The 27,102-nt window shown below is 42.7% G+C and overlaps 2 protein-coding genes across 4 annotated transcripts; one reads left to right on the top strand and one right to left on the bottom strand.

Moving 5' to 3' along the window:
• Positions 1–1,190: 1,190 nt before the first annotated feature.
• Positions 1,191–22,723, bottom strand: spats2 (spermatogenesis associated serine rich 2). 3 transcript variants are annotated; one of them, XM_052058099.1, is made up of 14 exons: positions 22,707–22,723; positions 16,574–16,740; positions 14,527–14,802; positions 14,072–14,151; positions 11,433–11,541; positions 10,949–10,998; positions 10,485–10,707; positions 9,186–9,308; positions 8,715–8,850; positions 8,365–8,423; positions 6,836–6,945; positions 6,653–6,755; positions 5,319–5,464; positions 1,191–3,495 (listed from the first exon to the last, which is right to left on the bottom strand). In XM_052058099.1, exons 3-14 carry the CDS (start codon positions 14,546–14,548, stop codon positions 3,220–3,222), a joined length of 1,437 nt encoding a protein of 478 aa, XP_051914059.1. In that variant the 5' UTR covers positions 14,549–14,802; positions 16,574–16,740; positions 22,707–22,723; the 3' UTR covers positions 1,191–3,219. The 3 variants fall into 3 exon arrangements, with proteins under 3 accessions (XP_051914059.1, XP_051914057.1, XP_051914058.1); XM_052058097.1 differs by having other exon boundaries at positions 1,867–3,495; positions 9,153–9,308; positions 22,707–22,721; XM_052058098.1 differs by lacking the exons at positions 16,574–16,740; positions 22,707–22,723 and having other exon boundaries at positions 1,867–3,495; positions 9,153–9,308; positions 14,527–14,807.
• On the top strand, positions 20,819–25,481 carry pym1 (PYM homolog 1, exon junction complex associated factor). Its single transcript, XM_052058204.1, has 3 exons — positions 20,819–21,077; positions 23,049–23,142; positions 23,223–25,481. The coding sequence occupies exons 1-3, from the start codon at positions 21,026–21,028 to the stop codon at positions 23,716–23,718; spliced, it is 642 nt and encodes a 213-aa protein (XP_051914164.1). The 5' UTR covers positions 20,819–21,025; the 3' UTR covers positions 23,719–25,481.
• Positions 25,482–27,102: the final 1,621 nt, after the last annotated feature.

The raw sequence follows: 27,102 nt of genomic DNA, 5'->3' as shown, positions 1-27,102 counted from the left end.
CACCGCTTGCGATAAATGTAAAATTATGTCTTTGAATCAAAGGCAAAGGCATTCGGAAAAAGACGAGAGCTGAAACGTATGGGGGAGTTCTAAAATGGCCTAAATTTCATGACGTCACCGTCTGATAATTCTCAGGCATTACAGCAATAATAAAAAAGGTTTTGATTCCGTAATCTTCACAATTTACATATTTTGCACCAGAGACCCATTATAATTCATATTTTTGAATGCATCATAAACCTAATGTGTAAACATGCATTTAATGCGATTTTTACGTCAATCGCTTTGTTTTCGCTTGGACAGACGTATGCATGCCACATTGTTGGGTTGAGGTCATTCCAATTGTGCAACTTTTAGGTGGCGCCAGAGGATCGCAAATGAGTTTGCCTTTTTGCAGGAGGCTTCAAACCAATGCATTTTACATGAACACGTCCGGTCGGGATTGTTAGTAGGGCTTGGTTGGGACGTCCAGACACTATTTTCTTTTCCTTTTGCAAAAAATAAAGAATAAAAAATCCCAAAGAACTAATAAAAACTATATATGTATGGATAGCACAGATGCCTCTGAACATTTTGAGTGTTTAAAAAAAAAAATGTTTGTATAACACAAAATACATTCATTCATTCATTCATCTTCCGAGCCGCTTGATCCTCACTAGGGTCGCGGGGGGTGCTGGATATCATTACAAAAATTGTAAAATGCGTAACTTGGGTTTTTTTTCATTTGAAGGACCCAAGGGTTAAAACAGCAGAGACTGCGACACTGTTGACTCCCATCTACTGACTAAATTGAGTACTTATCAATTGACACAATAGAATTAGACCGACGGGAAAACGGAGAATTGTCGGTTGAACGTCGGTGGGACATCTTACGTGGAGAATCTTCCACCTCACCACAAGACCTACATCAACAAGAGATCAATCTTCATGTGATGTGTTTTTATTCTAATGCACTTCGAATCAAGGACACTTGCTGTTCAAAATAGGTGTGTGAACAAAGCAAAACACTTTAATGACAGGGAAGCCAACATCATACTAAAAATAGCCAAAATATGTCCTCCAATTCTGCAATGACTACTGGATCCCCCAGTTTTTTCCACGCCAAACTATTCTGGGGGACATGGCAAATCTAACACTCCTGACTGAAAAGATCCCACATTCACAGTAAATAATTCAAGGCCAACTCTGTGCATATTGCAAATGGTTTATTGAAAATAAATGAAATGTGCCAATGGGGATGGAGCGAGTGGGTGGGTGGGGGAGGCCGAGATCTTTGGTCCATTTATTGTGTTGGTGAGATCAATCAGTGGGAGACCAGAAGAAGAAAAGGCACTTGGGTTTGCGGCTGTCTGAGCAACGAGATGTCCATGATGCCTAAAGTAAATATTCACATACAAAATGCATACGTGTACTACACAGGAAAGACAGCCAAGTGGGCGTAGTCGGTTGAAACATTGCATTTAGATTAGTAATCTCCGAGGGGTATTTTTGTTAAGGAAAGAAGAAAAAAGCTTAACTGGGACATGAATAAGTCTTTGGTGATAAATTAACATTTCCACACTTTGCGCCCCCACACCATCCCCTCCCAAAAACACATCATGGTTTTCAAGTTATGAATAAACCAACAGCAGAAATGATAACATCAGTCAGATACAGGAACATCTGCAGGAATAGTTCGGAAACGCCATCACATTTCTAATCGATAATTAGTGTAGCCTGCTAAATAAGGCTAACATAGCTGTTAGCGCCTTCAAAGCTCACGTGATAAAACTACATTGTATTCCGCTTGTCATGCATACAAAAAAGACGATGCTGAAAAAAATATCACCTGTGAACTTTGAGAATGCTAGCTGGGCTAGCCCATCATTGTTTTTTGATGAAGCTAAACAAATGCTAGCGATAGCTTGATTTCCCCAAACTATTTTTCAGTCCAAAAAATATTCCGGAACCATTGTACTGCAAGCTATATTAAACAAATAGTACACTTTTAAACGAAATACATTTTTTTAGAAATTGAAGGAAAAAAAATCTTCAGGATAATCAAGAGGAAGTAATCGGGTTTTTACATTTATTGTGTATTTTCCCACAGTTCTTTGTTTGATTGAGGCCACGGGGAAGCTTCCACAATGAGGTATTTGACTTGTTTTTCTTCACGTTTTGCTGACAAACAAATGAAGAAGCTTAACTCATGCTGTTGGAAAACAAGAGTATTTAAACAAACAAAAAAAACATAGGGGGGCATATTTTTCATCATTACACTGAAACATGTTTCACATTTTCCGAAGGGAAAAAAAAAAATTCAAAATCAATCAAACTAACAAATTTGACCCCCCACTCGGGACTAAGATCTGGCGCAAACAGCAAAAACGTGCGAGTAATTAAACCCCAGCTCGCCCTCCTAATCATACAGGTTTAAAACATCAACCGGCACATGCCACAAAATGACAGAAAAGCACAACCTTTGTCTCTGCAACGCTCCTCAACTCACTTCAACATAATTACTTGGCACCAAGATACAAAGCAATACTTTTATTGCCTTATTGCATCTTAAAAAAAATAAAAGTACTGCTTGACCTGGGCACAAAAACAGTATTGATGAACTGAGGGGAGGGTCAATGCTGAGCTGCCAATATGCAGGGCTTCATTGCCACCTATCGTCAACCAGAATCTATGCTAGTTGCAATTCCATGAATTGGCAGAAGGTTGCCATTTGTACAATAGAATAACTGCCCCCCCCCACCCAAAAAACTGAAACATGTTTGTTTGGTGGTGTGCCGTGACAATTTAACACCAGTCTAGCCAAACAGCCAAGCTCGGCAGCAAACTACAGCGGTTGGCTTTTCGCGAGCTAAAGCTAAAGCACAAGTTCTACCTGGTTTGTAGCAGCTCAGCATTAGTGTCATATGTTTCCTTTAAACATTGATCTTGTGTCATGAATTGAAAGGGGACAAGAAAACGGTAGAGTGGTGGGCAAATGTAGGTAGATTTACCATTGCATTGCAGGCAAGTGTGCAGGAGATGGTGCGGCGGGTCGGGCCTACAGTACATAAACCACTCGAGCCACGATGCGATGAGCGCTGCTCATGTCTGAAGGATGAATGGATCGGTGGTCAAGGGAAGCATGAAAATGTGAACATCTTTCAGGGATAGCGGGCGGAGAATCAGGGAGTGCAAGGTTGAGAAGTAAAGGGGCTTCGAGTGAGCATAGGGATTCCAATGTCAAGGGCAGGCCATACGCGGGGGCCTTTGAGGGAGCCCGTTGTGAGAAGCTGGCTTTTGGTTGGATGCTGACGACGAAGAGGAGGAGGAGGAGGCGGCGGCGGCATGGGGTGCACCTCGAGAGCTGTTCGAGGGGCAGCCGCCATCACGATAGCGGTAATCTGGGCGTCCGGGTTTTCGATCGTGGTTAGAGCCGCTGTTGTAGCCACTGTTGTAGCGCTGGCCACCAGACTGATAGCCTTGTCCCTGGAACGTGCGACGCTTGCCTTGAAAGATCTGAGTTGCAGAATCAGAATCGCTTAATTGTAATTGTGGTACAGCGTGCAATGAAATGCAACAGGCACAAGTTGTTCAACTAAGGCGGTTATATAGATTGGATCATGTCATGCATTTAGCTGCCCATCTTCAAAGCCCTCCTCAAAACTCACTTGAATTCTTTGGCATTCGACTCATCATGACTTAGATTTGTTCTTGATTTTACTGTTTGGTGCTTTCTACCGCTTTTATTACCGATTTGTCTTACTGTTTATTGTGCATGTTAAATTGCTCCATGTACAGCACTTTGTATGCAGCGATGGCTGTTTGAAAGTGCTCTATAAATACTGTTCACTTGACTTGATCAGATGAATGTGTATGCCTGAGTCAATCACAAGTTTGGGTACTACATTTGATTTGTGAAACAGACGCAAGGTCATTCTTCGATGAGCTCTAATCATTTATTCTCAATTTGTAAGTGGTCGTTTATAATTGTCATTATAATTCAACAAAATATTAAATATAGGAGTACACATGGAAAAAAAATTGGCATGGTTTCCAAATAAGCACCATATAGGTTGTTGATTGGTGCTCATTTTTCCGCCCAACCCAAAGACCGATCATGCATGAATTTAAAGACAGCACATATGGGCAAAGTATATCATCAACATAGGTAGATCAACGGTCATGCTCATGTCACTGAAAAATCAAAGAAACGCTGATTTATTGTGTATTCATTGATTTTCAGTGATCAGTTTGTTTGTTTTTTTTTTATGATCATCCATCCATTATCCGAGTTGCTTATCCTAACGGGGTTGGAAGCGTGCTGGAGCCTATCTCAGCCGTCTTTTGGCAGTAGGCGGGGACAACCTGAACTGGTTGCCAGCCAATCACAGGACACGCACAGACAAACAACCATTCACAATCACACCTACGGACAATCGAGAGCATTCCATGATCCTTCTGTGCATGTATTTGGAATGGGGGAGGCAACCGGAGTATCTGGAGAAAACCCACGCAGGCACGGGTAGAACATGCAAACTCCAAACAAGACTGCTGGGCCCCAAATCAAACCCATGACCTATGCACTGTGAGGTGGACGTGATAATCAGTCGAGCGCCATGCCAGCCATTTCCAAATTACAATATCATGATGCAAGAGCTACACAACGGCAGATTATTAAAACAATACAAGTGACTATTTTGTAAAAAAATACTAAATTAATATTTAACAAGATGGCAGGGCCCCTCTAAAAAATGAATTGCCCACCACTGACTTGCAGTATGGGACCCTATGATCAGACAGCTTACTAAGAGCTTAGTAAGATAACTTGCACTTCTCTAGGTGTCCACCTTTCTTTTTTTTTTCTTTTGACCACATACACACACACAAAACACATCTTTTGTACATTTTGACAGACCGCCGTGGCGCAGCGACATGTAGATGAGCTTCTCGGCAACGGCACTCCTGTGATGCGTTCAGCCGTCTCGCCAGGATTGTAGCCATTAGTGAGAGGAGACAGCCTCGTCAAGCCAGTCGTCACAACAGTTGATACTGGGCTACTATGCAACACGTTGCGAGGGCCAACTTCAAAATAAAAGCCAAATAAGTCCAATTATGCATGGACAGCAATGCCATAGCTTTATTTTGAAGTTGGCCCTCAGAAGCAATCGTGGCTGTTGACTTGACTTGGAGTTGAGGCTGACCTGAAATATCCTTAGAGCGCACAAGTGTGCGGAGGGGCTCGAACTTGAGCACAATCTTCAATTTTCAGTGCTCATGTGCACTGGCGCACCACTTTATGTGCACCCCAGTTTATACACTTAAGAGTTTCAGAAGCTCACCTGTTTGGCCGGTGGGGGTCGGAACTGGCTTGGGGGGCTATGAGGTTGGGTAGGGGCAGGAGTTTCCACAATGCTTGGACTGGCCACCGATGATGACGTAGAGCTGCAACGGGATCGATCCGAGTAAGCAGTCCGAGGGTGGTAAACTAGTGAAGAAAACCAGAAGACATGGCAGGTTAAGAAAACCCTTTCACACTTAGCTGGTGCCAACCAACCATTTTCGACACCAACACTTGGAGGTTTATGTTTCAACATTTCACAATGGCTGCTTGATTTGATATTCTGCATGTATGACTTTTTATTTCAAGTTCAGAGAGAATTCTTTGTTTTGTTGTTTTGAACAGATTCATTTTAGCTTCACTCTGGATTTGGTCATTTTATAAGTAGCTCGCATGCTGAGAAAGTGTGGTCACCCCAGCTTAAAAGCAATCAGCAGCGGCAGTGCCTGACACATTGGGCACTCCTTTTTGGGGCCCGTATGACAATGCTCCAAGTTTCCAAACAGTCGTCGAAAAGCAGTGCGAGTTACGAACGTATTTCCGAATGCACAGACAATTTTGAGGGTGAATCCAAGCTCCACTGTTCTATGGTCTCGGGCTTGCCAAATATATTTCCCCCGCCAACTTCAACCCCCGGGTCACTGAAATTATTTTCTTCTTCATGATGAAATTTCATCTGTGCTGTATGTTTCACATACAGTACATTTGACAAAGTTTATCCAATGATGCATTTTTGACTGCTATGACTTAAACTCCGAAGCGATGTATGGTCTAAAAAATACGGTCATCTCAGCGAAGGAATATGGTTCAATATGGAACCCAGGAATATGGTTCATTTAGGATGCATATTGGATAAACTTTATTGTCAAATGTACTGTATGTAAAACATACAGCACAGATGAAATTTATTTCCTCTCAACACAAAACAAGAGGAGCCGCTGCGGGTGTCCGCGCCGCCATCAAAAGAAATGTTAACAAAAAAATGACAAAATAATACAAAACAACACATGAGACACAGACAATCGTGCACTCTTAACCACTTTCCTGCATACACTTTGTTGTCTGAAGCAGTTATAGATGAAAGAGTAGCATCCCATCATATCGTCACCTTCCTAAAATAATGGCCTTAGTACTTTGATTTCCACAAACAAACAATTCAATTTCAGGGGAAGAATTGAACGATCTGTTTAATTAAGGATGTAGCCAATTTTAGCAGAGGTGGCCAATGTCATGAGGAGATGTTTAAGGCAAAACGATTTTTGGGGTCAACACATGACTGGGCTGATTATTTAAAGAGGTTGACTATATGGAGGTAGCGCCAATCACAATTTTTACCAGATCCAAATTGAGTGATGCTCGTCTTCAGCGGTTCCAGATCGAATGTAAATCTGACAGCTTTGCCGACGTCCTCGTCATATTTGCGCTCGCTCACAAAGTGCTGCAAAGGAGAAACGGCAACAGACTAGAATGAGGGCACTACGGCTGAAACAACGAGGCGTCAGAGAGCTGTTGAAGCACCTTGATGTCGGCCCGCAGTTCTGTCAGCTGCTCTTCAGACATGGACGCCGACTGGTCTGTCAGTCTGCGGAGCTCCTCGGCTCTCTTCTGTCGGGCGTTCAAAATCACCACTGAAACAAACGATAGCAAGGATTTGAAGAAACAAGATGTCCATGTCAAAAGAATGTTTGATTGTATTTGTACTGTGGTGCTTTTATGTTGTGCAGCGACTTAGTGAAATGCTGCTGGCGTATGGGTACTACAAAATCCAAGTCTGTAAGAACTTGGATTTCATTTGGCCTCATCGAAAAACAAATAAAAAAAAAAACATTTTGACAGGTCTAAACTAATTTTGTATTCCATGTACAACATAAGCAACACTTCAAAGCCTCGCACGACAAATATGTGCTGCGAGCACAATGTGGTGAGTGAGGGGCAGGGGAAGCACGCTCATTGTCGAGCATAGTTGACAAAGTGGAAGTGTGGTGTCATGAATAGTTCGGCCTCGGAGACCATTCATTTGTGGCTCCAGCTCACCCATGACTAGTGCTGAATGATTTTGGAAAACTAATATTCAATTGGGATTCCTCCCTCCCTCCCTTCAAGATGAAATTACTTTTGAAAAGTCCTCTTATGTATTTTGTAACAAACATGAGCAATAAATTAGTCTCTGCGACAACAAACAAGATCAGATTTATGTTATTTAGACACTAGATAGATGCATACATAAAACCTACGGACAGAAATTAAGCGGTTTGCACTCCCTACCAAAACAATTGCAGCCTATGTGATATGAAAATTGTTTTTTCTACTGCAATGCAATGTCGATTTGAATCTGATGAATTGCTCAGCCCTGGCCGTGAGCTTAATGAGGATAAGCGAATGGCTGAAATGCATGCTGGCTCGGGTGTTTGTGAGACATATTTTCCGTACCCGTTTTGGGTATGCATCGGCTCAATGTGCAGCCGAGCAGTGAAACTGATTGCTCTTGTGTACATTTAAAGCCGGGCCAGCAAACAAACATCAACCGCAACTCGGCGACACAAAGCCAATTTTCAATGAAAAAAAATCAAAAATCCATGTGGTCCATCTGAATTTTTCTAACAACTTCAGGGGGACTGAACAGACAGAGGACAGGACAAGCCAAAAGGAGAACGTTTCTAGTTTCATGTCTGTACATTTTCTCACGCTTCCCTGCAGAAAGACTGCGCCCAGTCTCCCCTGACACTTCACTTTTTCCAGGAGCACTCTGCACTCGAGGACCGGAGTGAACAAAACATCTTGTTTATACACTTGACTTCTTTATTTGCCTACTTTTCATACATGCACATACTGGAATGCCGTAGATATTCAGTAGTTGGACCCTGAAGACTGCTTCTCTTCCCCCACTCTGCCGCCCCAAATAAAAAAATAGGATTTGCTCTTCCGCGGCAATACTTGCCATGACATTTCTGGAAACATGTCAGGGCAGATGTTTAGTTCCTATGAGGCATAGTTGTCGAGGGGCTGCCACCTCCCTGAGACTTGTCAAAGACGAGTACGGTACTTACTGGCCTCTGCTTTCACTTTGTCCATTTCGGCCAGCAGTGTCACTTCTCTGTCCATTAAGCTGTAAAAGAAGAGGAGATAAGAGGGCCCAAGTGCCTTTCATCAGACGAGAATTGCAGAAACGTGAATCAAGAGGCAGCTGCACGCCATTGGGATAATGCGATGAGCGGTTGTTGACTTTGGTACAAGTCACTGACATCAAGATGACAAGGACCGGCCCGGAAAACATTCTTGCCATTATACTCCAGGTGATTTGCTGCCTTTACCCAGAAGAGGCTAGGCAAGCTGCATGACCGCTTACAGACCCTTCACTCACGCAACGCCAAAAAAAGAATAATAATAAAGTACACACGTGGACTGGAGCTCAGCAAAAGTCTGCTTCATCTTCTTGAGGGATGACTCCATCTCCTCCTTCACCAGCATCTTGTAGCGAGTCAGCGAAGCGGTGCATCGTTGCAAGTCCTTCACAGAGCGGTCGATGTTGGGAGCTGAGGGCACAAATTGACGTTTGCAAAAGAGGGACTACAAGGTCCAAATGTCAGTGTGTTTGGCCTATAAATGAATCTAAATACTGTATGACTACAGCTAAACAACTAAGTGAGAAATAAATGAGCCTCCTCCATTCACTCAAACGCAACGTGTCACTGTATGACGAATGAATTGGCATCTGCTTGAGAATTAACTAAACCGATATTTTCAGTTACTACTTAACACCACAGGATTAGGTATCTTATACTTTGATTGTCATCTTAACAGTGGAGATGAATTTGAGGAGTGAGTCAGAGCTTGCCGATCTTTTTGCCTGCAGACGAGCGTTGCTGACTTTGTCCATCGGGGAGTGCCGAGGAGGAGTTGTGATGCTGTGAATCTCGTGCTTTGTTGCCTCTGGGCCCCCGGTAAGAAGTGTGTGCTGGCTGAGAGGAGGGCGCCCGTTCCACTTCTGCACCTGTGGAAGGGCCGCACATCAGAGCTGTTCAATCCACTGCAAACCATGATGTGGCCGTATTCGTTTCTGGTCAATAAAGATCAACTCTCACATGGCAATCTGTGTGTGCCATGCTTGGGCCCACTTGGTTGATTGGTAAAAAAATTAACTGTCCTTTGGCTTGAAGCTTCAGATGAATGCACTTCTTTCTCTGGCACAGACAGAAGAGCTCGGTATTATCGGTCATTGACACACTACAAAGAATAAACGACTAAATTACGGTGACATCCTGGTTTTCGTTCTAATCTGATCCACAAAGCTCGACTAAATCCAAATTGGATGAACATCAAAGCAATATTTCAGAAAGCAAATAAGGTCAATCCAATGAATCCGTTCCAGCCACCAAATTATTTGTAGATAGTGACTGTAGTCGAACAAACAGAAAACAATGTAAAATAAAACTATCCCCATGTTCGCGATGAAATGGGTAAATAAACCTTAAACAACCCTTTTAATATTTTGTTGCTGTAACATTGGCATTGGAGGCAAAGCAAGTCAGGGTCTCAATGCTCACAGTCCGTAAGCAACCTCCACTTGTACAGTACAAAGTGTATACTGTAGCTAAGCACTAAATTACATGGTTCAGTCAGTCTGCGATTGGAAGCGCAAGTTTGTTTGCAAATGTAATAACATTTTGACCAAAACACATGGAATCTTGAGTGACGCATCAAAACCAAGGTTCTGTTGTACTGCAAAATGTTTCTTCCAGGAAAACCACCCACCATAACCAATCCCATGCAAATAAACAGAATTAATAGTAAGAATCCAGGCGTGTGTGCCATAAGATGACGCAGTCATGCCTCTCGCTACAAAGTCATGATAATCATCACCTTGCGCAATAGAAAATTGACAGAACTGCAAGTACTGTAATAATAATAATAATACATTTTATTTATAAGCGCCTTTCAAGACACCCAAGGACACTTTACAATAACAAAAAACACAAAAAAATACTGTATCCACCAATTCAGATGTGATGACGGCACACGAAGCCCAAACGCGTGTAGTACAATTTGTGTTCATGCCAGGTCTAACGCGGTTCAAATGGCCTAGTGTGTGCATGTCCCTAAAAAGAAAAAAGAGCAACACGAACCATAGAGACACCAATAAACAAACCCCACTCCGTGTTTGGTTTACCAGTAATTTCAGATGTGGTTAGCTCAGAGTCCAGCTCCAACGCATCCAGGGAAGCCGAGTCCAAATGTTCGCTCAGGGAGTCAAGGGACTCCCCCTCGACCAAGGATCCGTTGGGGTGGAAGCCGTTGGTCTTGTCCTTGCCCTCCTCGAGTGGTGCGGCTTCAGACGGGCCCGGTTCGGCTGCGGCCTCCGGCTGGGGCTTGGGCTTCTTTTTCTTGTTGGGCTGCAGAATACCCAAATGTCAATGTCGGGTGAAGGTGGCGTTTGTTCTTTTGTCAAGTACCAGCAGGACATGAGCGATCAACTCAGTGATGACCTCATCCTATTAATGCTTCACAGTTGAAGATGTAAATTGCTTCCCATTGTGTACATTTGTTTGTTGTGTGCTTGAAGGTAATCCTCAAATCCAAAAGATAATTCTCACTGACTCATCTTTAAGCTTAATAAGAGCGAGGTATGCCTACCTTCTTTTTGCCGGTGACACTCCACTCCTTCAGGATCTCCGCTGCACTACCTACAAAAAGGTGTGACGGAAATAATGACGGCGTGGAGCAAAATATTTCTCATACTGTCTGAATGCCTACTTGGAGCTGTCAAGGTGTGACAAAAAAACAAAACAAAAAACAGTCTGATATAATAGTAGGCGTTTCTTCTGCATATTATAGACAAGACATGCGTAAGACTGGTGTGCCCACAGTGCACTGCCACTGGCACTATGATGACAGACAGTCACAACTGAACTCCAGGCAGGTGGAATTGCATCAAACTTTGCCACCTCCACTATGTTGTCATACTCAAGTCAACTCAACTGCATTTATAGAGCTGCGTGTGACGCACATGACTGCTGCCCCGAAGGCATTTCTCAACGGTGGTTTTTATGGGAAACACGAGCCATTCAATGATTAGTTGGGAAGCTTTGTCCGTCAACAATGAATGACGTCCTCATACCTTCTAAGAATGCTTGAACGGCCTTGTCAACGCAGTTCTCAAACTGCTGCAACACCAGAACAATCTCATTGTTGCTTTTGTTGGGGACAACTGCCCTGACGGCGCTGATCTGCAACACAAGAAAACAGATATCATACATGGGACGCAGATCATGTGGAGCAGGTCAAAAGTGAAATACAATGAAGTGATTTACGAAAACAGTTGGTGACGCAGCCCAAATCCACTTACGGTAATTTCCCGTGATTAATGTTTTTTCAAAACAAAAGTTCAAAAATTGCCCTCACCACACCGTGTATGGTTAAAGGGCCAATTAAAAAAAAAAAAAAAAGACATTGTTCATATTTATTAAACATTTACCAGTACCTACAGTTTGCATACTTACATTCCAAAGTGCTATTTAATATCTAATGTTGCACATTTATCTAAAATCTATAGAATTTACTCAATTGTAAACATTTCGTTTGCCGTTTTTGGTGCGATCCCAACAGTATAGCTACACTAGAACTTATTTGCCTTATAACATCTTACTAGTTCCCTCATTGATGTTCTTCTCAGCAGTGCTTTAAGGACGGCAAGTATGTACTGGTACATATTCTGCGATCATATCCCGCAATTAGTCTGTATGGCCACGTGTCAGTTAGACACATTAGTCGGCCAGCTTTGGCCACAAGCGGTTCATGACACTCATGAGCACATAAGGAAATGTAATTGGTTATTTGCATACTGTAGAGTCATCTAACGTTGAAATGATTGTTGCTCCTTGCAAACTTCCTGTAGGAGTGTGTGGAATTTTTTTCTTCAAATATATACGTCAGCATCTCATAATATCACGAAGGCTAATTACTGTAAGAAATTCCAGCGACTACATGGTTTCTTTACACTGAATGACAGCAGTGCAACATATCTCTAGGCAAGGGCCTCACTTAAATGGCGAATTTCATACACAAGGTAACTCCGTGTGCTTCACGTATATACAACATATAAAAGGAAAGTCAAGAAATCTAGCATACCTTCCCAAAATTACATTAAAAAAAAAAAACAATCTTGAATGATCTTAATCATTGGTATTGGAAAACAGCACTGTTTTTAACCTAGCTTTAAAGGAATTTACAGTTTATTGGCATGTTTTCAGTCTTTTTATTCACTGTGATAATTCTATAAAAGCACAAAGCAAGGGGGAAAAACTATTTTTTTAAGGATGGTGGGGGGTACAATACACAGGAAATTATGGTAAATGGCATGCAGTGTGTGGGAAATGTGCAACGATGACCATTTTAAATCGCAGGTGAACGGCGCATCGCAATATCGAAGATATGACGGTCATTCAAAAAAATGTCATCTTTCTTAGCATGATTGACCGCAACAAAATGTGGCGAGATTCAGAGAGGCAGATCCTCAGAGAAGGAACGAGAACTGTACAGTACCAACGTGGGTTCAAAGGCCGCTCTACCAGGAAGTCGGCATTACTCCAAAAGAAACGGAAAAACTGTAGAGTTTGCAAATGGACCCAGGGACAAAGAACTTCATCTTTGGATACATGTCCTGTTGTCAGATGAAACTAAAACACGACAGTTTGGTCATAATGCGCATAATTGCGTTTGGAGTAAATCGAGGCAAGCTTGCCGGCCTGAGAACACCATCCCAAACTGTAAAGCGTGGCGTAGAAGCGTCATTGGGTGGCCTTGTTTAGGTCAAAGCTTGGGCGCAAACTGGGCTTTCAACTGCACCGTGAAGAGAAGCATACTGACAAACTGGTTACTGAAGTTACGTGCCAAAGTTGCTTATTGGTAGAGTTGTTGGAGTGGCCGCTACAAAGTCCTGATTTTAAATCCTCTTGAAGATTTATGGGCAACACTGAAACGCAAGTCAGCCTACCAATGCATCTTCATTACATCTGTCTCGTCATGCGGAATGGGCCAAAAATTCTTGCCGACTGTTGTGAAAAGTTAGTGGAAGCTTATCAAAATATTTGACCCAGGCTATGTACAGTTCAAAGACAATGCTAACAAATAGTAATGAAGTGTTAAATAGACTTTGACGAAAATAAGAATAATTTGGATTACAAAAATCCCTCTCACCTTATTCAAGCATTTAACAAATAGAAATTATTTGGTGAATCCTCATTCACCTAAAACAGGAAAAAGTGTTGTCTGGTTTCCACTGTATGGCCTTCTTTCATCTTTGCTGACCAGTGAGTGACAATAGATGGGACAAAGCGTGAATGTCCATATTCGTGACTAATGGGAATCCTTTGCCGCACATTAAGACTCAAGCATAATAGAAGAAAACATCTTTGTCCAATGTTAAAATACATGAATGTGCAACATTTAAACCAGCATGTTGCCCAACCAAGTAAACATATCAGCAACCTCTTCAGAATGCGTGTGTGTGTGTGTGTGTGTTGGGGGGGCGCTTTATTTTTTACCCCACAGGCCTATGGCACAATACAAACATTTGAGATGCATTTGCATAAGATTGCTTACCAAAGCAGACTTTCCTCACAACCCTTCGGGTTAAGTAAGGTGTCGAACTTTAAACAAATAACACTGAAAGGCCCTCCAAAGTACAAATGGTAGAGAAGCATTTGTGTGTATGGTGAGAGCAAACTCCTCGGCATTGCACATACCCAAACATCTTACCTTTTCCTTCATCCTCTCCGGTGGTCCTCCCTGGGACATGACCATCTTTGAGCGTGTGTCAAACACCACTCCCGAAGTGTCTGAAATGAGCAGGAAACCAAACATACAAAATAAATGAACAAGGAGCCAAATCAGTGTCTAATAGTTATTTCACATCACTTCTGAATGGAGCTACATTTAAAATCATTCCAAGATATGTCTGCTCATTTCCCGCACTGGCTTGTTTGTGTCAAACAAAAGGAGTCTTCAAGGATATCATTTGCCTTTAACTGTACAAACAGTGAGAGGAAAGTCCAAAGTTCAACACATGATTCCATGATAGGAAAAGAGGTTGAAGTGACAGTACTGTAAACATACAAGGCCAGCGGTCAGGTCACTCTGCTACTTGTTAGGCCACCACACCTCCACATGCGTTTCAGCCTTGCGCGTGCGTGTTCATCCCAGCACGCACTCACCTTTTTGGTTCTTCTTGGCCATGTTGACAGCTGCAAGGGGGCAGAAGACTGCAGTTGCACAAGGATGAGTCGTCAATGTGCTCAAAACGATGACTTCAAAGTGCTCCTTCGATTGTTCAAGTGGATGTTGGCTAGAGGGGGCTTTTCCCACACTTTTCTCAGAGCTTGTGTTGTGAAGGAGGCTCACGAGCTGGCCAGAAGCTTGCAAACAGGAGAGTCAATCGGAACCGCCACCAGCTCAGCCAAAGACACAATTTCTTTTCCTGGTGCTCCACACTAATGTAGGAAAGGGGGGAGGGGGTTAGTTGTTTGTGAGTCATTTGGCTGTTTTTGTCAAGTCAAAAACAGAAATTGCAATGGTAGAAGTCCTATAGTAGTGCTTCTATGTCCAGGGCCTCCTTGAGAGGGAGAATTTTTCCTAATACCGATGGAACATCTCCCTCACTCGCTCGCTCGCTCGCTCACTCACTCACACACACTATGGCTGCAAAGAGAGGTTACAGACGCACAGTCAGTGCTGCCAATTTAGCAACTTGGAGCGCTATACAAATTATGATTCCAAAAACCAACTGAATCACTTTCAATTTCTCTTCTGGATATGCCTTCACCTTTTCCAAAAACGCCAAAGAGATACAGGCACATATTATTTGGAATTAAGGAGTTCAAGCTGAAAAAGGCAAAGGCAGACTTTATCCAATTTTTGCCTTGTGTTCTGTAAACCAAAATCTACGTTTTCAGATTGTCCTAATCTTGTGACACGTTTGTCATGTAAGAATCAGACTGTCGAGTCAACCTAGAAATAGACAGTTGGTTTTACAGCAAGTTCAAGGTTGTTTCAGAGAAGCATTTTTAAGCAGCACAAAAGAGAAGAGACACAGTTCTGGCTGACCAGTAAGCAGTGGCAGGATGTCCTGAAATACAAATACTTTGTCGTGTCACAGGTCGATTCAAAGGCCAATAATCTAACAGGATACAATTGTCCCCCCCATGACTACTCTGTAACAAGTACTGCAGCAGAAGTGATTTTGTCAAGAAGCCCTTCATGTACAATAAATCACAACACCCTTTTTGATACGAGTTACCAACAGTTAACTGGGAAGCATAGGAGGTGTAACTACCATTTGTAACGTAACAAAGAGCCTACTGAGAAATGTGGTATTCACTTCCTTACTTGAAAATAGTCAGTTGGGAAACGGGACTGAAACACGTAATAAAACATGAACTGAGTTCACCCAAAGGCTCATGTTTAAATTTCTCCTGAAAGACGATGAAGGGGAACTTTTGGTGCATCCTTGTTTGTTGATCAAGTGATTTAAAAGTCAATACATTGAAACACGCATTGACGAATACAGGTCAATTGGCTTCTTAGACCACGTCTAGAGACTGGCTTGAATGACTGCAAAGTGCGAACGCCACGAAGTTCGTGATCATCAGGCACGCTTTGGGAGACATAAAATTCCTCAAAAGAACCTTCTCCAATTCCAGGAACACTGAAGTAGCAACCGACGCCAACCAAAGCGCAAGTTGGCCGGTGGGAATTCCAAGTCTTGCGGGACAAATAGAGGTTGTAGTAGCCGGAAGGTTGCCCAGTGTATCCGACACAATGATTAGCTTTATTCTCAGTCGTTTCACATCAGCAGCCCAACTGCGGAATATGCAGCTAAACTAAGCTTTACCAAGATTGCTAGCCTTCCCCAGCGCCGTGTTAGCTTTGCACTGCTTCGACCACGATTAGAATTATTCACGCCTCTGGTGTTACATTTTCAGTAATACAAGCCGGCAATAATTTTCAATACGAGCACGGGAACTAAAACCGTATTTTTATCTTCTCCATCAAATATTAACATCGGATTGCTGCTGTAGTTAACTTCAAGCTAGCTTGACCTCATAGTGGTGAAAGAAAAATAAAAAGAAAAGAGGCTGCCTATCTATTCATTGGACACCGGTTAATGCAGCTCGCTTGGAAGGTGAGCCTTTTTTTTAATTTGGCGTGCACATGCTAGGCTAGCATGATATGACATGATATGCTAAGCAAATAGTTACGTACTTGGTGATGCAAAAGTAGGGAATAATTCAGGCACGGTGAGCGCGCAGATCTCAAAGCTAACCTCTTGGGAGAGAAGCGTCCAGACGGGAGGTTGTTGGGCTATTCCACCGTTCGACTGCTGCTCTCTGTAGTTTGCTTCAGGCTTCTCCAGGGTTGCCAGGTTGGAACTGCAAAAACACGCCTTTATTCACCATTCACTGCACACAAACATTGTTGACAGAACCCGTTTTTAAATTAGCTTATCAGTGTGTTGTATTATTTTACGAGAATAATAACAATAAGTCCTAATAGTTGGAAAATGTCGATTATCTATCATCTATCCATCTATCCATGTATCTATACACTACGAGGTACTGATGTTGTGTTGCCAATGGTTGCAGCAAAAAAGTAATTAAAGAAATTAAAAATGTTTAAACAATTATGTTTGAACAGTTAAAATGTTATGACATGATGGGATGCTTAATTGTGGTTTTTGTTTCGTTCCACGACCTTTGCAGTATAAATCATCTTCTATTCATACATGGCAACCCTGAAACCGTGTCGTCACTTCCTTGGGTGGAGGGAAATGATTGCTCGTTTTGGTAACTTGCATCTCCCGATTAACTGACTCATGCCGTTCTTTCAACATCCATCTACTTTGCTGTTGATTATCAAACGATTTAATTTGAGTTCTGATCTCGTGTGTTGAAGAAAGTTCCCCGTGGATATTAGCTGGCTATCGCAAATGTTGATTTAGAATTGCGAAAAGAAACTGTAGTCCAAACAAACCGACAAAAATTTGCTGTTGTGAAAAAACAATATGGAAAAAATACAAATGGGTCGAAGGATATATGAGATCACCGCTGTAGAATTGGAAAATATATATTCTAATATTCTGAAATATTAGAAAAGATACGGGTTTGGATTACGCATTTTTGCCAGATGCATATGCTACAATAAAATTAATTTATACCTGCTTTGAGATGGATTGAACATCTGTTCTTCTGATTCATTCGGTGGCTGTTTTCATCAACTTTGGAACAGCAAATTGGTAAGATCGCACCTGATGGTAGAATCTAGACCAGTGGTTCTTAACCTTGTTAGTGGTACCGAACACCCAACCAGTTCATATACACGTTCATCAAACCCTTCATTAGTGAAAAAAAAAATATTATATATATATATATTTAACCATTTCAAGACATGAAAAAACACGTGTATTAAAAACAGAATAAAGTATAAAAAATGACATGGCATAAATAAATACAGTGCCTTCAACATCCAGCCCAATTTACTGGGAGGGAAACTGCAGAACGCCGGAGTGGACCACCATCTCACAGCATGGATCATTGACTACCTCACAAATCGACCGCAGTACGTGAGGTTGCAGAGCTGTGAGTCGGACAGGCTTCTCTGCAACACTGGAGCGCCGTAGGGGATCGGGAGTACAGGGGACTGACAAAGGACTTTGTGGACTGGTGCCAGCAGAATCTCCTCCAGATCAACCCTAGGAAAACTAAGGAGTTGGTTGTGGATTTCTGCAGGAAACAGTCCTCACCAGCACCGATGAACATCCAGGGTATGGACATAGAGAGGGTGACCTCCTACAAGTACAGGTGTTCTTCTGAATAACAAACTGGACTGGTCTACAAACACGGACACCCTGATTAGGAAAGGACAGAGCCGACTCTTCCTACTCAAGGAGCGGCCCCTGAACCCCAAAAGACCTCAGCTTCCTAAGACTTTCTATAACTCTGTGGTGGCCTCGGCCATCCATTATGGCATTGTCTGCTGGTCAGGCATCATCTCAGCCCGGGACAGAAAGAGACTGGAGTGACTGGTCAGGAAGGCCAGTTCTGTCCTGGGCTGCTCCCTTGACACTCTGGAGGAGGTGGGCAACAGAAGGATGCTAACTAAGCTAAAAGCTAAAAGTCCCTCCCACGCTCTCCAGCCCGCCCTGACAGCACTAGGTAGCTTCTTCAGCCAGAGACTGTTACACCCGTGCTGTAAGAAGGAGAGATACCGACGCTCGTTCCTACCGACTGCTGTCAGGCTGCTGAATAAAAATTACAATAATAATAATTAAATGATGTGAAAAACAATTGTAAATAGCACTGCGATTTATCCATTTTGTATTTATATTGCACTTAATTGAATGGTGTTTGTTTGTTTTTTCTTTTTTCTACCCACATTCTTGCCGCTGGAGGCTGTAAATTTCCCCAGTGTGGGACAAATAAAGGATATCTTATCTTATAAAGGATATCTTATAGTTTTTTAAAATTGTGTGATGTACTATCACGACAGTCACAAAGTGACTTCTGAGCGAACTAAATTTCCCGTAGCACTGATTGGACAAGCAATCTAATCTGATCATCTGCAGCCAGCAAAGACCAAGTGCGCGTGTCATAACTAATTGACATCTTGAGTCAGGTTTGTCTTAACCTCCATGGCAGAGGCTCCGTCGAGCCCCTAAGACCGATTCACCGAACCACGAGGGTTCGATTGAACCCAGGTTAAGAACCACTGGTCTAGACATTGAAGTGTGTATTCTGCTCATATTTAGTCACGCTGTATAACTTTCTCATGCCTGCAGCTTAACTTGGCATCCTTGAAGCAATCATCACTTAAAATTGGAACACTCCCTTCTGGAGACCTTGTAGAGACGCACGGACATAGGAATGCACCAGTTGATACAAGCTAAGAAATGGTTTAGGAGAAACTAAAGTTCTGATGTCACACCTTGTGTTTCGGTACCGCCCTTTTGATGATATAAATATGTGGTGAACCCCTTCTTTCTTTGCACTCATGACCACCGCAGCCATGGTCTGTAAACCGCGGGTGCCCGGAATATTCTGTTATTAAAAGCTTCGAAGTAACTGTTCATCAACTCCAGCCTGTATTTGGATAACCAACATCCTCCTCATCCGAAATTCAACGAGAAGAGGTGGTTGATGAAGGTTTTGTCACACCCATCTTAATAAGCAATGGGTTCTGTGGTGTTTGCCAGGATTTCGAGGATATCAAGTCCAGTACAACTTTATTGTCAAATGCGCTGAATGTGAAACATACAGCACAGATGAAATTTCCTCCCTCTCAACCAGACAACAAGAGGAGCTGCTGCGGGTGCCTACACCACCATCAAAGGAACAGTCAGCATAAAATGACAAAATAATACAACACAACACATAGGACAAAGACAGTCGTGCAATCGTAACCACTTTCCCTACATACACTTTGTTGTTTGACACAGTTATAGTTGAAAGAGGCGTGAAAAAGTGTCCTTTTCACCAGTGAATCAATGATTTCATGCTGAAAATGTGCACACGCCTTCTACAAGCAATGTTGAGGGGAAATAGGCCTTCTTTCCCCCGCGTATTCGTTGAATTTCGGACGAGGGGAATGTTGGTAATCTAAATACAGGCTCCAGTCAATGAACAGTTTATTCGAAGCTTTTAATAACAGAATATTTTGGGCACCCGCAGTTTATAGACAATGGCTGTGTGTCACGAGTGCAAAGCAGCAAGAGATTGACACCATTTTTATATCACCAGAAGGGCGGCACCAAAACTCAAGGTGTGACATCATAACTTTCGTTTCTCCTAAACCGATTCTCAGTTTGAATCAACTAGCACATTCCAATGTTTGTGTGTCTCCTGTACGGAGTATTCCAATTTAAGTGATGTTTGTTCCAAGGACGCCAAGCTACTCTGCGGGCATGGGAAAGTTATATAGCATGAGTGAATACGAGCATGAGAATCCACACTTCAAAGTTAAGTTTGACAGCAACAAGAAGCTGTGGCGTCCATGAACGAAAAAGAGATTGTCTCTCATGTCCTCTTCCATGTAAATCCGTTTATGCATCGGCGCTCTGCGCTGACGCTCCTTACTTCTCATCGTCGGCTCCTCAAGCCATGCATCCATCCAGCCGCAGGCTGTCAAACAGCACCGACCTTTCCGCTGAACAAAGCTGTGCTGTGAAAATGCTGCCCATTACAGACACAAAACACAATCGCCCTGGGGCTGTGCAGCAACGACCTTCAAATGGCGCCGACATTACTCCCACTCAAAATAGTCAACATATAGATTAGAATACACAGCAAATTCTAGAGTTACTATTTAAGTGTAAGAAACACACAGAGCACAGACGACCTTGGAGTGACAGGGAAGGATTAAATGGACTCGATAAATGAGGATGGACGTCTTGGATCTCTTTATTTTCTGAAAGTTCCTTTACGTTTCCTGCACAGTAGGTGGTGGTATACACCAACAAGATGTAATCCGCCAGAAAATTAAACGAAGAAGCAGCACTGCCACCGCCGCTTCTGGTTTTGGCGTTATGGCTTATGTGAGGCCCCACGTCGAGGGCAACGTAATGACCTGACGGTGCCATCGATCCTGTAGTGGTTGCCTATTTTTGGGACGAGGACCGTGGGACTCCGAGTTGGTTTGGGGATCGCTTGGTTTGAGCCACGGATGGAAACGGAGCTCTTCAAAATGGCAACCCCCTATGTTACGGATGAGTCTGGTAAGACCGGCACATGTGTCACGCTACAAAATCCAAACATAACGGGCAAAATCCGATAGGAAGCGGCTACCGTTGTTGTGTGTTTGGCTATTGCAACGTTCACAACGTTGCTTGGTTTCCATGCAAATGGATCACCGTTGCTCCTTGGAGGCTAGTTGCTAGTTAGCATGTTGCTATCGCGTGGCAGCGACTAACTTGCTGTAACCTCCCTCCCTTTTATTTAGTTGCTGCACGAAGAGAAACGGTGGTCAGTGTTGGATTAGAAGGGATGTGGAGAGGAGTACTTGAACGTCACGCTACCGTGCTCTGGAGACACGCTGTGTTTCTCAAGCTTTATTGAGCCAAGGCACGTATCTAACACAATGTGATGTGTTTTACATTAGGAGGAAGTCGCACCAGCGTCTCATGTATGTATGTAATTATGTGCCTACAGTACTTCCATCCATTGGAAGTCTATTCGCAACTCTACTCGCTCCATGTTTCGCATATCTATCACACACAAAGCTTTCAAATCATCTAACCAATTTTATTACTACTCAGAGACGACCCAAGGAAATACAAAATGCAATTTTCAAATGACAAATCAATTTATTAAGGCACAAAAAAAAAATTCCAAACCTTTCTGACCCGATTTGAATTTCCCCCTGAACCATCGGAACGGATTGTGCCACCCTTGGCAGCAATACTGTAACTGAAATCCAGCATTTGCGGTAATTGCGGTGAAGTCTTTCACATTGCTCTGGAGGAATTTTGTCCCACTCTCATTTGAAGAATTGTTTCAGCTCCGCCAGATTGGAGGGTTTTCTAGCATTAGCTGCCTGTTGGGTCACACCACAGAATCTCAATTGGATTTAAATCCGGATTGTGACTTGGCAACTCTAAAACTGTATTACCAGTATTATTTTTGGAAACATTCAGAGATTGACTTGCTGGTGTGTTCTGGATCGTTCTCCTGCTGCTTGATCCAAGAGCTCTATAATTTGAAGGCATGAACTAATGGCCGCACGTTCTCCTTCAGGATTTTCTGGTACAGTACATAGCATAATTCATTGTTCCACCAATCACCGCACATTCTCCTGTGGTCCTAAGGCAGTGAAGCAGCCCAAGACTATCACACTGCCACCATGCTTCTTCTCTGTTGGCATGATGTTCTTTTTATTCAATGCTATGCTATTTTTACGCCAGATGTACCGGGCTGCACACCGTCCAACAGGTTCCATTTTTGACTCGTCAGTCCACAGAATGTTTCTCCAAAACAATTTTTTAAAAACGTGGACTCGTCAGATCCAAGAACACTTTCCCTTTTTGCATCAGTCCATCTTAGATGAGCTCAGGCCCAGAGAAGCCAGCAGCGTTTCGGGGTGTTGTGGATTAATGGCTTTTGCTTTGCATAGTAGAGGTTTAAGTTTCAAGATAATAAGATAAGAAAACCTTTATTTGTCTCACAATATAGCTTCGAACAGCAATGCTCAGCATTGCACTCGTCCGCTCCCAAAACATAAGCGGCTTGCAGTTTAGTATTATTAACTTTTTTTTCGTGGTCTAAATAAAATAATCTCTTATCCCTACAATTTCAAAGATAAACACACACAAGCCCAAACTATGGATTGGCCATGTCACTTACCTTACCTTATTTTAGACATTTCTTTTGTCTCCGGGACCTGTTGTATAATTGTCTTCTGAACCCAAAAGAAAGGTTTATCTGTTGCTCTCCTGGCATTGTTATAACACTCAATGACATAGCAAGAATGGACCATTTTAAGAGCAACTGAGAAACATGTGCTGCAATCCCATGCAAATAGTTGATTGCTCTACACCCAAGTTGGTGAGTGGATAAAGAAATTACAAAGCAGAAATGACTTCACCTGCAAACGACCTCTATACAGTGTCTTGGCAGCACAAACGTAAGCTTTATAGTCTTGTATGTGTCTTTGAAGGCTTACCTCAATGCTGTTACTGTCTGTTGTTCAGGAAAATACATTGCCGCCACGCAGCGGCCGGATGGCACGTGGAGGAAACCGCGGCGGGTGAGGGAAGGCTATGTCCCCCAAGAAGAGGTCCCGGTGTAAGTCGGCTCCTTCCAAACCTCTTTATTGGACCTCACGTTTTTGCTGGAAATGTTTGGATCCCCTTTTTGTGTTTCAGATACGAAAACAAATATGTGAAGTTCTTCAAAAGCAAACCAGCTCTACCTCCAGGCCTGAGTGCATCGGATTCCGAGCCCCAGAAGCAGCAGCAGCAACAGCAGCACAAGATCCCGGGATGTGCAGACGGCGCCGCCGGCAGCCTCTCCAAGTCGGCCAAGCGCAATCTGAAACGGAAAGAGAAGCGAAAACAGCAGCAACAGCACGACCCAGAGGAGAGTGCGGCTGACGTGGCGTCTCTCTCCGATGCTGTTGAGAATGTGAACATCTCAGCGGGTGGCGAGCACTTGCACAAAGTGGCGGCGGCAGATGATTCCCCTGAAGCGGAAAAAGCTAAGAAGATTAAGAATATGAGAAAGAAGCTGCGTCAGGTGGAAGAGCTGCAGCACAAGGTGGACTCGGGGGAAATCAAGCAGCCAACACACGATCAGTTGGAAAAGTTGGCCCGGGCCAAGACTCTGCGAGAAGACTTGGAGCAGCTGGAGGGCCACTCGTGAGAACGGACAAATGTGGTCAAATACTTCCTGTGTGATTCCATCTCATATCAGTTAACATGGGCGACCTGAACCAGCCCTCCATGGAGCCATGTATTCCAATTAGAATGAATCCAAATGAGCAAAGGGAATGAAAATGCTCCATACAAACTCCTCTATTGGAATAAAATGGCCAAATCCCTGTGGCATTTTATTGGGTTTCACAAGGGAAGCTATATTCCTTTTGCCCATCCCAATGCGAGTGATTTGAAAAGTTAAATCACAATATTTGCCCTGCATCCGTCCTGCGCGTTCTCTGTCTTGACCTAAATGCGTCGTGGCGTTGTCATGTGTGCACTTGAAAATGGCAGCGTCTTACCAGAGCTCATCTGCAACGGGAAAACTTCTTTTTAAGTACTTGGAACTTTTTATCAAGGTTTTGCTTTCAGGAAAAAATCCCAACTACTGTGCTCAATAGACCAAATGAACTCAATCTTGATGATTAAATGATCGCCGCCAGTCACCCGGCTGGTCTAATGAGTGTAGTGGAGCGTGTGAATGTTAGATAGGAATACAAACCCAATTCCAATGAACTTCTCTCTTTGCGTTAAACATAAATGAAAACAGAATATAATGATCCTCACTAGGATCAAGCGGTTAGGAAGATGAATGAATATAATGATTTGCAAATCTTGTTCAACCTGTGTTTAATTGAATACATCACAATGCCGGGATATTTCTTGTTCAAACTGAAGCTTTATTGTAGCAAATAATCATGAACTTTGAATTTTATGGCTGCAACACGTTCTGAAAAAGCTGGGACAGAGTCGTGTTTGCCGCTGTGTTACATCACCTTTTCTTTTAACAACATTCAAAAAACATTTGGGAACTAAGGATACTAATTGTTGAAGCCTTGTAGGTGGAACTCTTTCCCATTCTTGCTTGATGTTCAGCATGTTGATTTTTGATCCGGTGCCGCCTGCGGGATTCAATGTTGGTTTTCGGCCTTGCCGCTTCCATGCGGTTATTTCTCCAGAATCTCTGAACCGTTTGATAATGTTCTGGATTTCGATTATGAAATCCTTCAATCATTGTCCTTAAACTGGTCGACTATTTTCTCACGCAATTGTTCACATAGGTGAAAGGTGACAGAGCAATTCTGGGAAGCTCTTAATAGCCAATCACTTCACCCACCTTTTGCCAGTTTGACCCAGTGACCTGTGGGAAGTTCCAAACTAGTGTTTGATGAGCATCCATCAACGTTGTCTATTTTTGCCCCCTGTCCCATCTTTATTGGACCGTGTTTATGATTATTTGCTAAAAAATCAAAAGGATCAGTTTGAACATGAAATATCTTGTCTTTGTGGTGTGTTACATATAGGTTGAACATGGTTTGCAAATCATTGTCTTCTGTTTTATTTTTTTTGTTTAATACAACATCCCAAATTCATTGCGATTGGATTTGGAGATCGTGTCTCGTCTCGAGATCGCGTCTTGATTCGGAATGATTGCAGTCAGCATGACCAAAACGTCTCCATGTAAAGCCGGCTCTTGAGCAACTCGCGCCAAGTCTGCCCTGTTACTTACATTTCACAGTGCTCTTTGTTTGTTTGTTTGTTTTTTTCCACATCTTTTAAACAAAACAAAACCCAACTTGTGTTCCTTCTTATCCATTTTGTATCTTTTGAAAACAAAAACATGCAATGTGGCTTGTTGACGTGTGTGTTAAAAATGATTGATGTAATCATTTGGCACCATCTTAAATTAAAACCACATGCGACAGCAAATATGATCTCCGTCAGATTTTTGGGCGGGTGGTAAGCAGCAGATACAATTTCGGAGGCACCAAAACTATTCACGAAGGATATGGAGTGAGCACGGCTGCCAATACAGTGGCGCCTTGTGAATTATTTTTTTCGGATACCAACTGCCGTTTAGATGGGGGCGGGTCTTTTTTTTTTGTTGTTTTGGGGGGTTTTTTGCATTGACTGTCGAGCAAAAATTTAGGATCCAAGCACTAGTTGGTGGCAGCAAACTCGACTCGCCCCCCCCCCCCCCCCAACAGAAATACCATTGAGGAATTAGAAACGTTTTTGGGCTAGTGATGTCAACCAAAGATGATGTCACGTCTTCAACGTGCGTCTGTGTGGCACAATGAGTACGATCACCACAAATCCAAATTTGTGCATTTGAATTCAAGATAAATTTCCTCACTGTTATGCCTAACTGTACAAGCCCCATGTTTGGTTTTGCATATTTTGATAATTATTCCTCCAAACACTAAGGGGCAGTGTTATAATTGTTGACTGACCTGAACCAACTTCAAGAAATTAAATGTCAATCATTATTTCGTTCAGGTGAGTATTTTTGAAGTTACTTTTTACACCGAGCACCAAAAGTGAAAATGAAACAATCAGTCATGAAAACTGTCGCGGACAAATCCTAGATCAGGGCTGTCCAAACGTTTTTAATGTGAGGCCCACATAGAGACAATGGAAGGACCGCTTTAAAAATGTTCACCTTTTTGAAACGCGCTAAAGTCAATCAAGAAACAATTCGATATTGTTGGTACTTTATTGTCAAGTTAATGTCATCACCTTTCCATTAAGAGTGTTAAAACAAATAGTTGAGGATTTCCCCAAAATTTTCTGGTGGCCAACAGCCCTCTATCTCACAGAATAGATCCAGCTCTTCACTTGATAGTAGCCAAATGCCATCTCCACATTCAGAACCAAAAAAAGAAAAAAATAGTAAGGTGACCATTTTCACCTACTTGAGAATCACTAATGTGATGTCTTCAAAAATCAGCAGTTGAGTTGCTTTTCTGCACAATATGTTTTGTTATCGCAATTTGTCTGAGCCTGCATATCTGAGATCCAAAATATTATTCGGCTCATTTCCGAACCTGACGCTCATGATGTCAAAATGTGAACAGCTTGATGAGAACAACTTCTTAAACACCAGCTCCAACTGAACTTTGGTCGATCCAACGATCAAACCCCGGTTGTGAATTTTGCTGTGAAGCTCCTTGTTAAAGAACAGCAACTGGTGCAAAACGTATCGAAACATCTAATAGTTGGACACGTGCATTCAAAAGCTGAGAGAAGACCACATTAAATTCATCTGAAAATGAATGCATTTTAGGCTTGTCCTGAAATTGCGGCCAAAAGCCAAATATCCCGAACTTTTTGTGAGTCGTGTATTTGCTGAGGAGGCTCCAAATGAACCTGCTGCTACTGCTCATGAGGACGAGGAAATCTGTATGTATGCAGTCAATCAATTTCTACGACCTCTGTGTGCACTCTTGTGTATAAGCTGTGATAATTGATGTTTGGTGACCCTTTCGTTTTCCACCTGAATGCATTGAATGCCCGATAACGGGCAAACATGTTGACACGGAGATCAAAG

This window comes from Hippocampus zosterae, chromosome 2, assembly GCF_025434085.1.
Source record: "Hippocampus zosterae strain Florida chromosome 2, ASM2543408v3, whole genome shotgun sequence".
Lineage (NCBI taxonomy): Eukaryota > Metazoa > Chordata > Actinopteri > Syngnathiformes > Syngnathidae > Hippocampus > Hippocampus zosterae.
The sequence above is the reverse complement of the archived record's forward strand: the minus strand, read 5'-3'. Positions and strand labels throughout refer to the sequence as shown.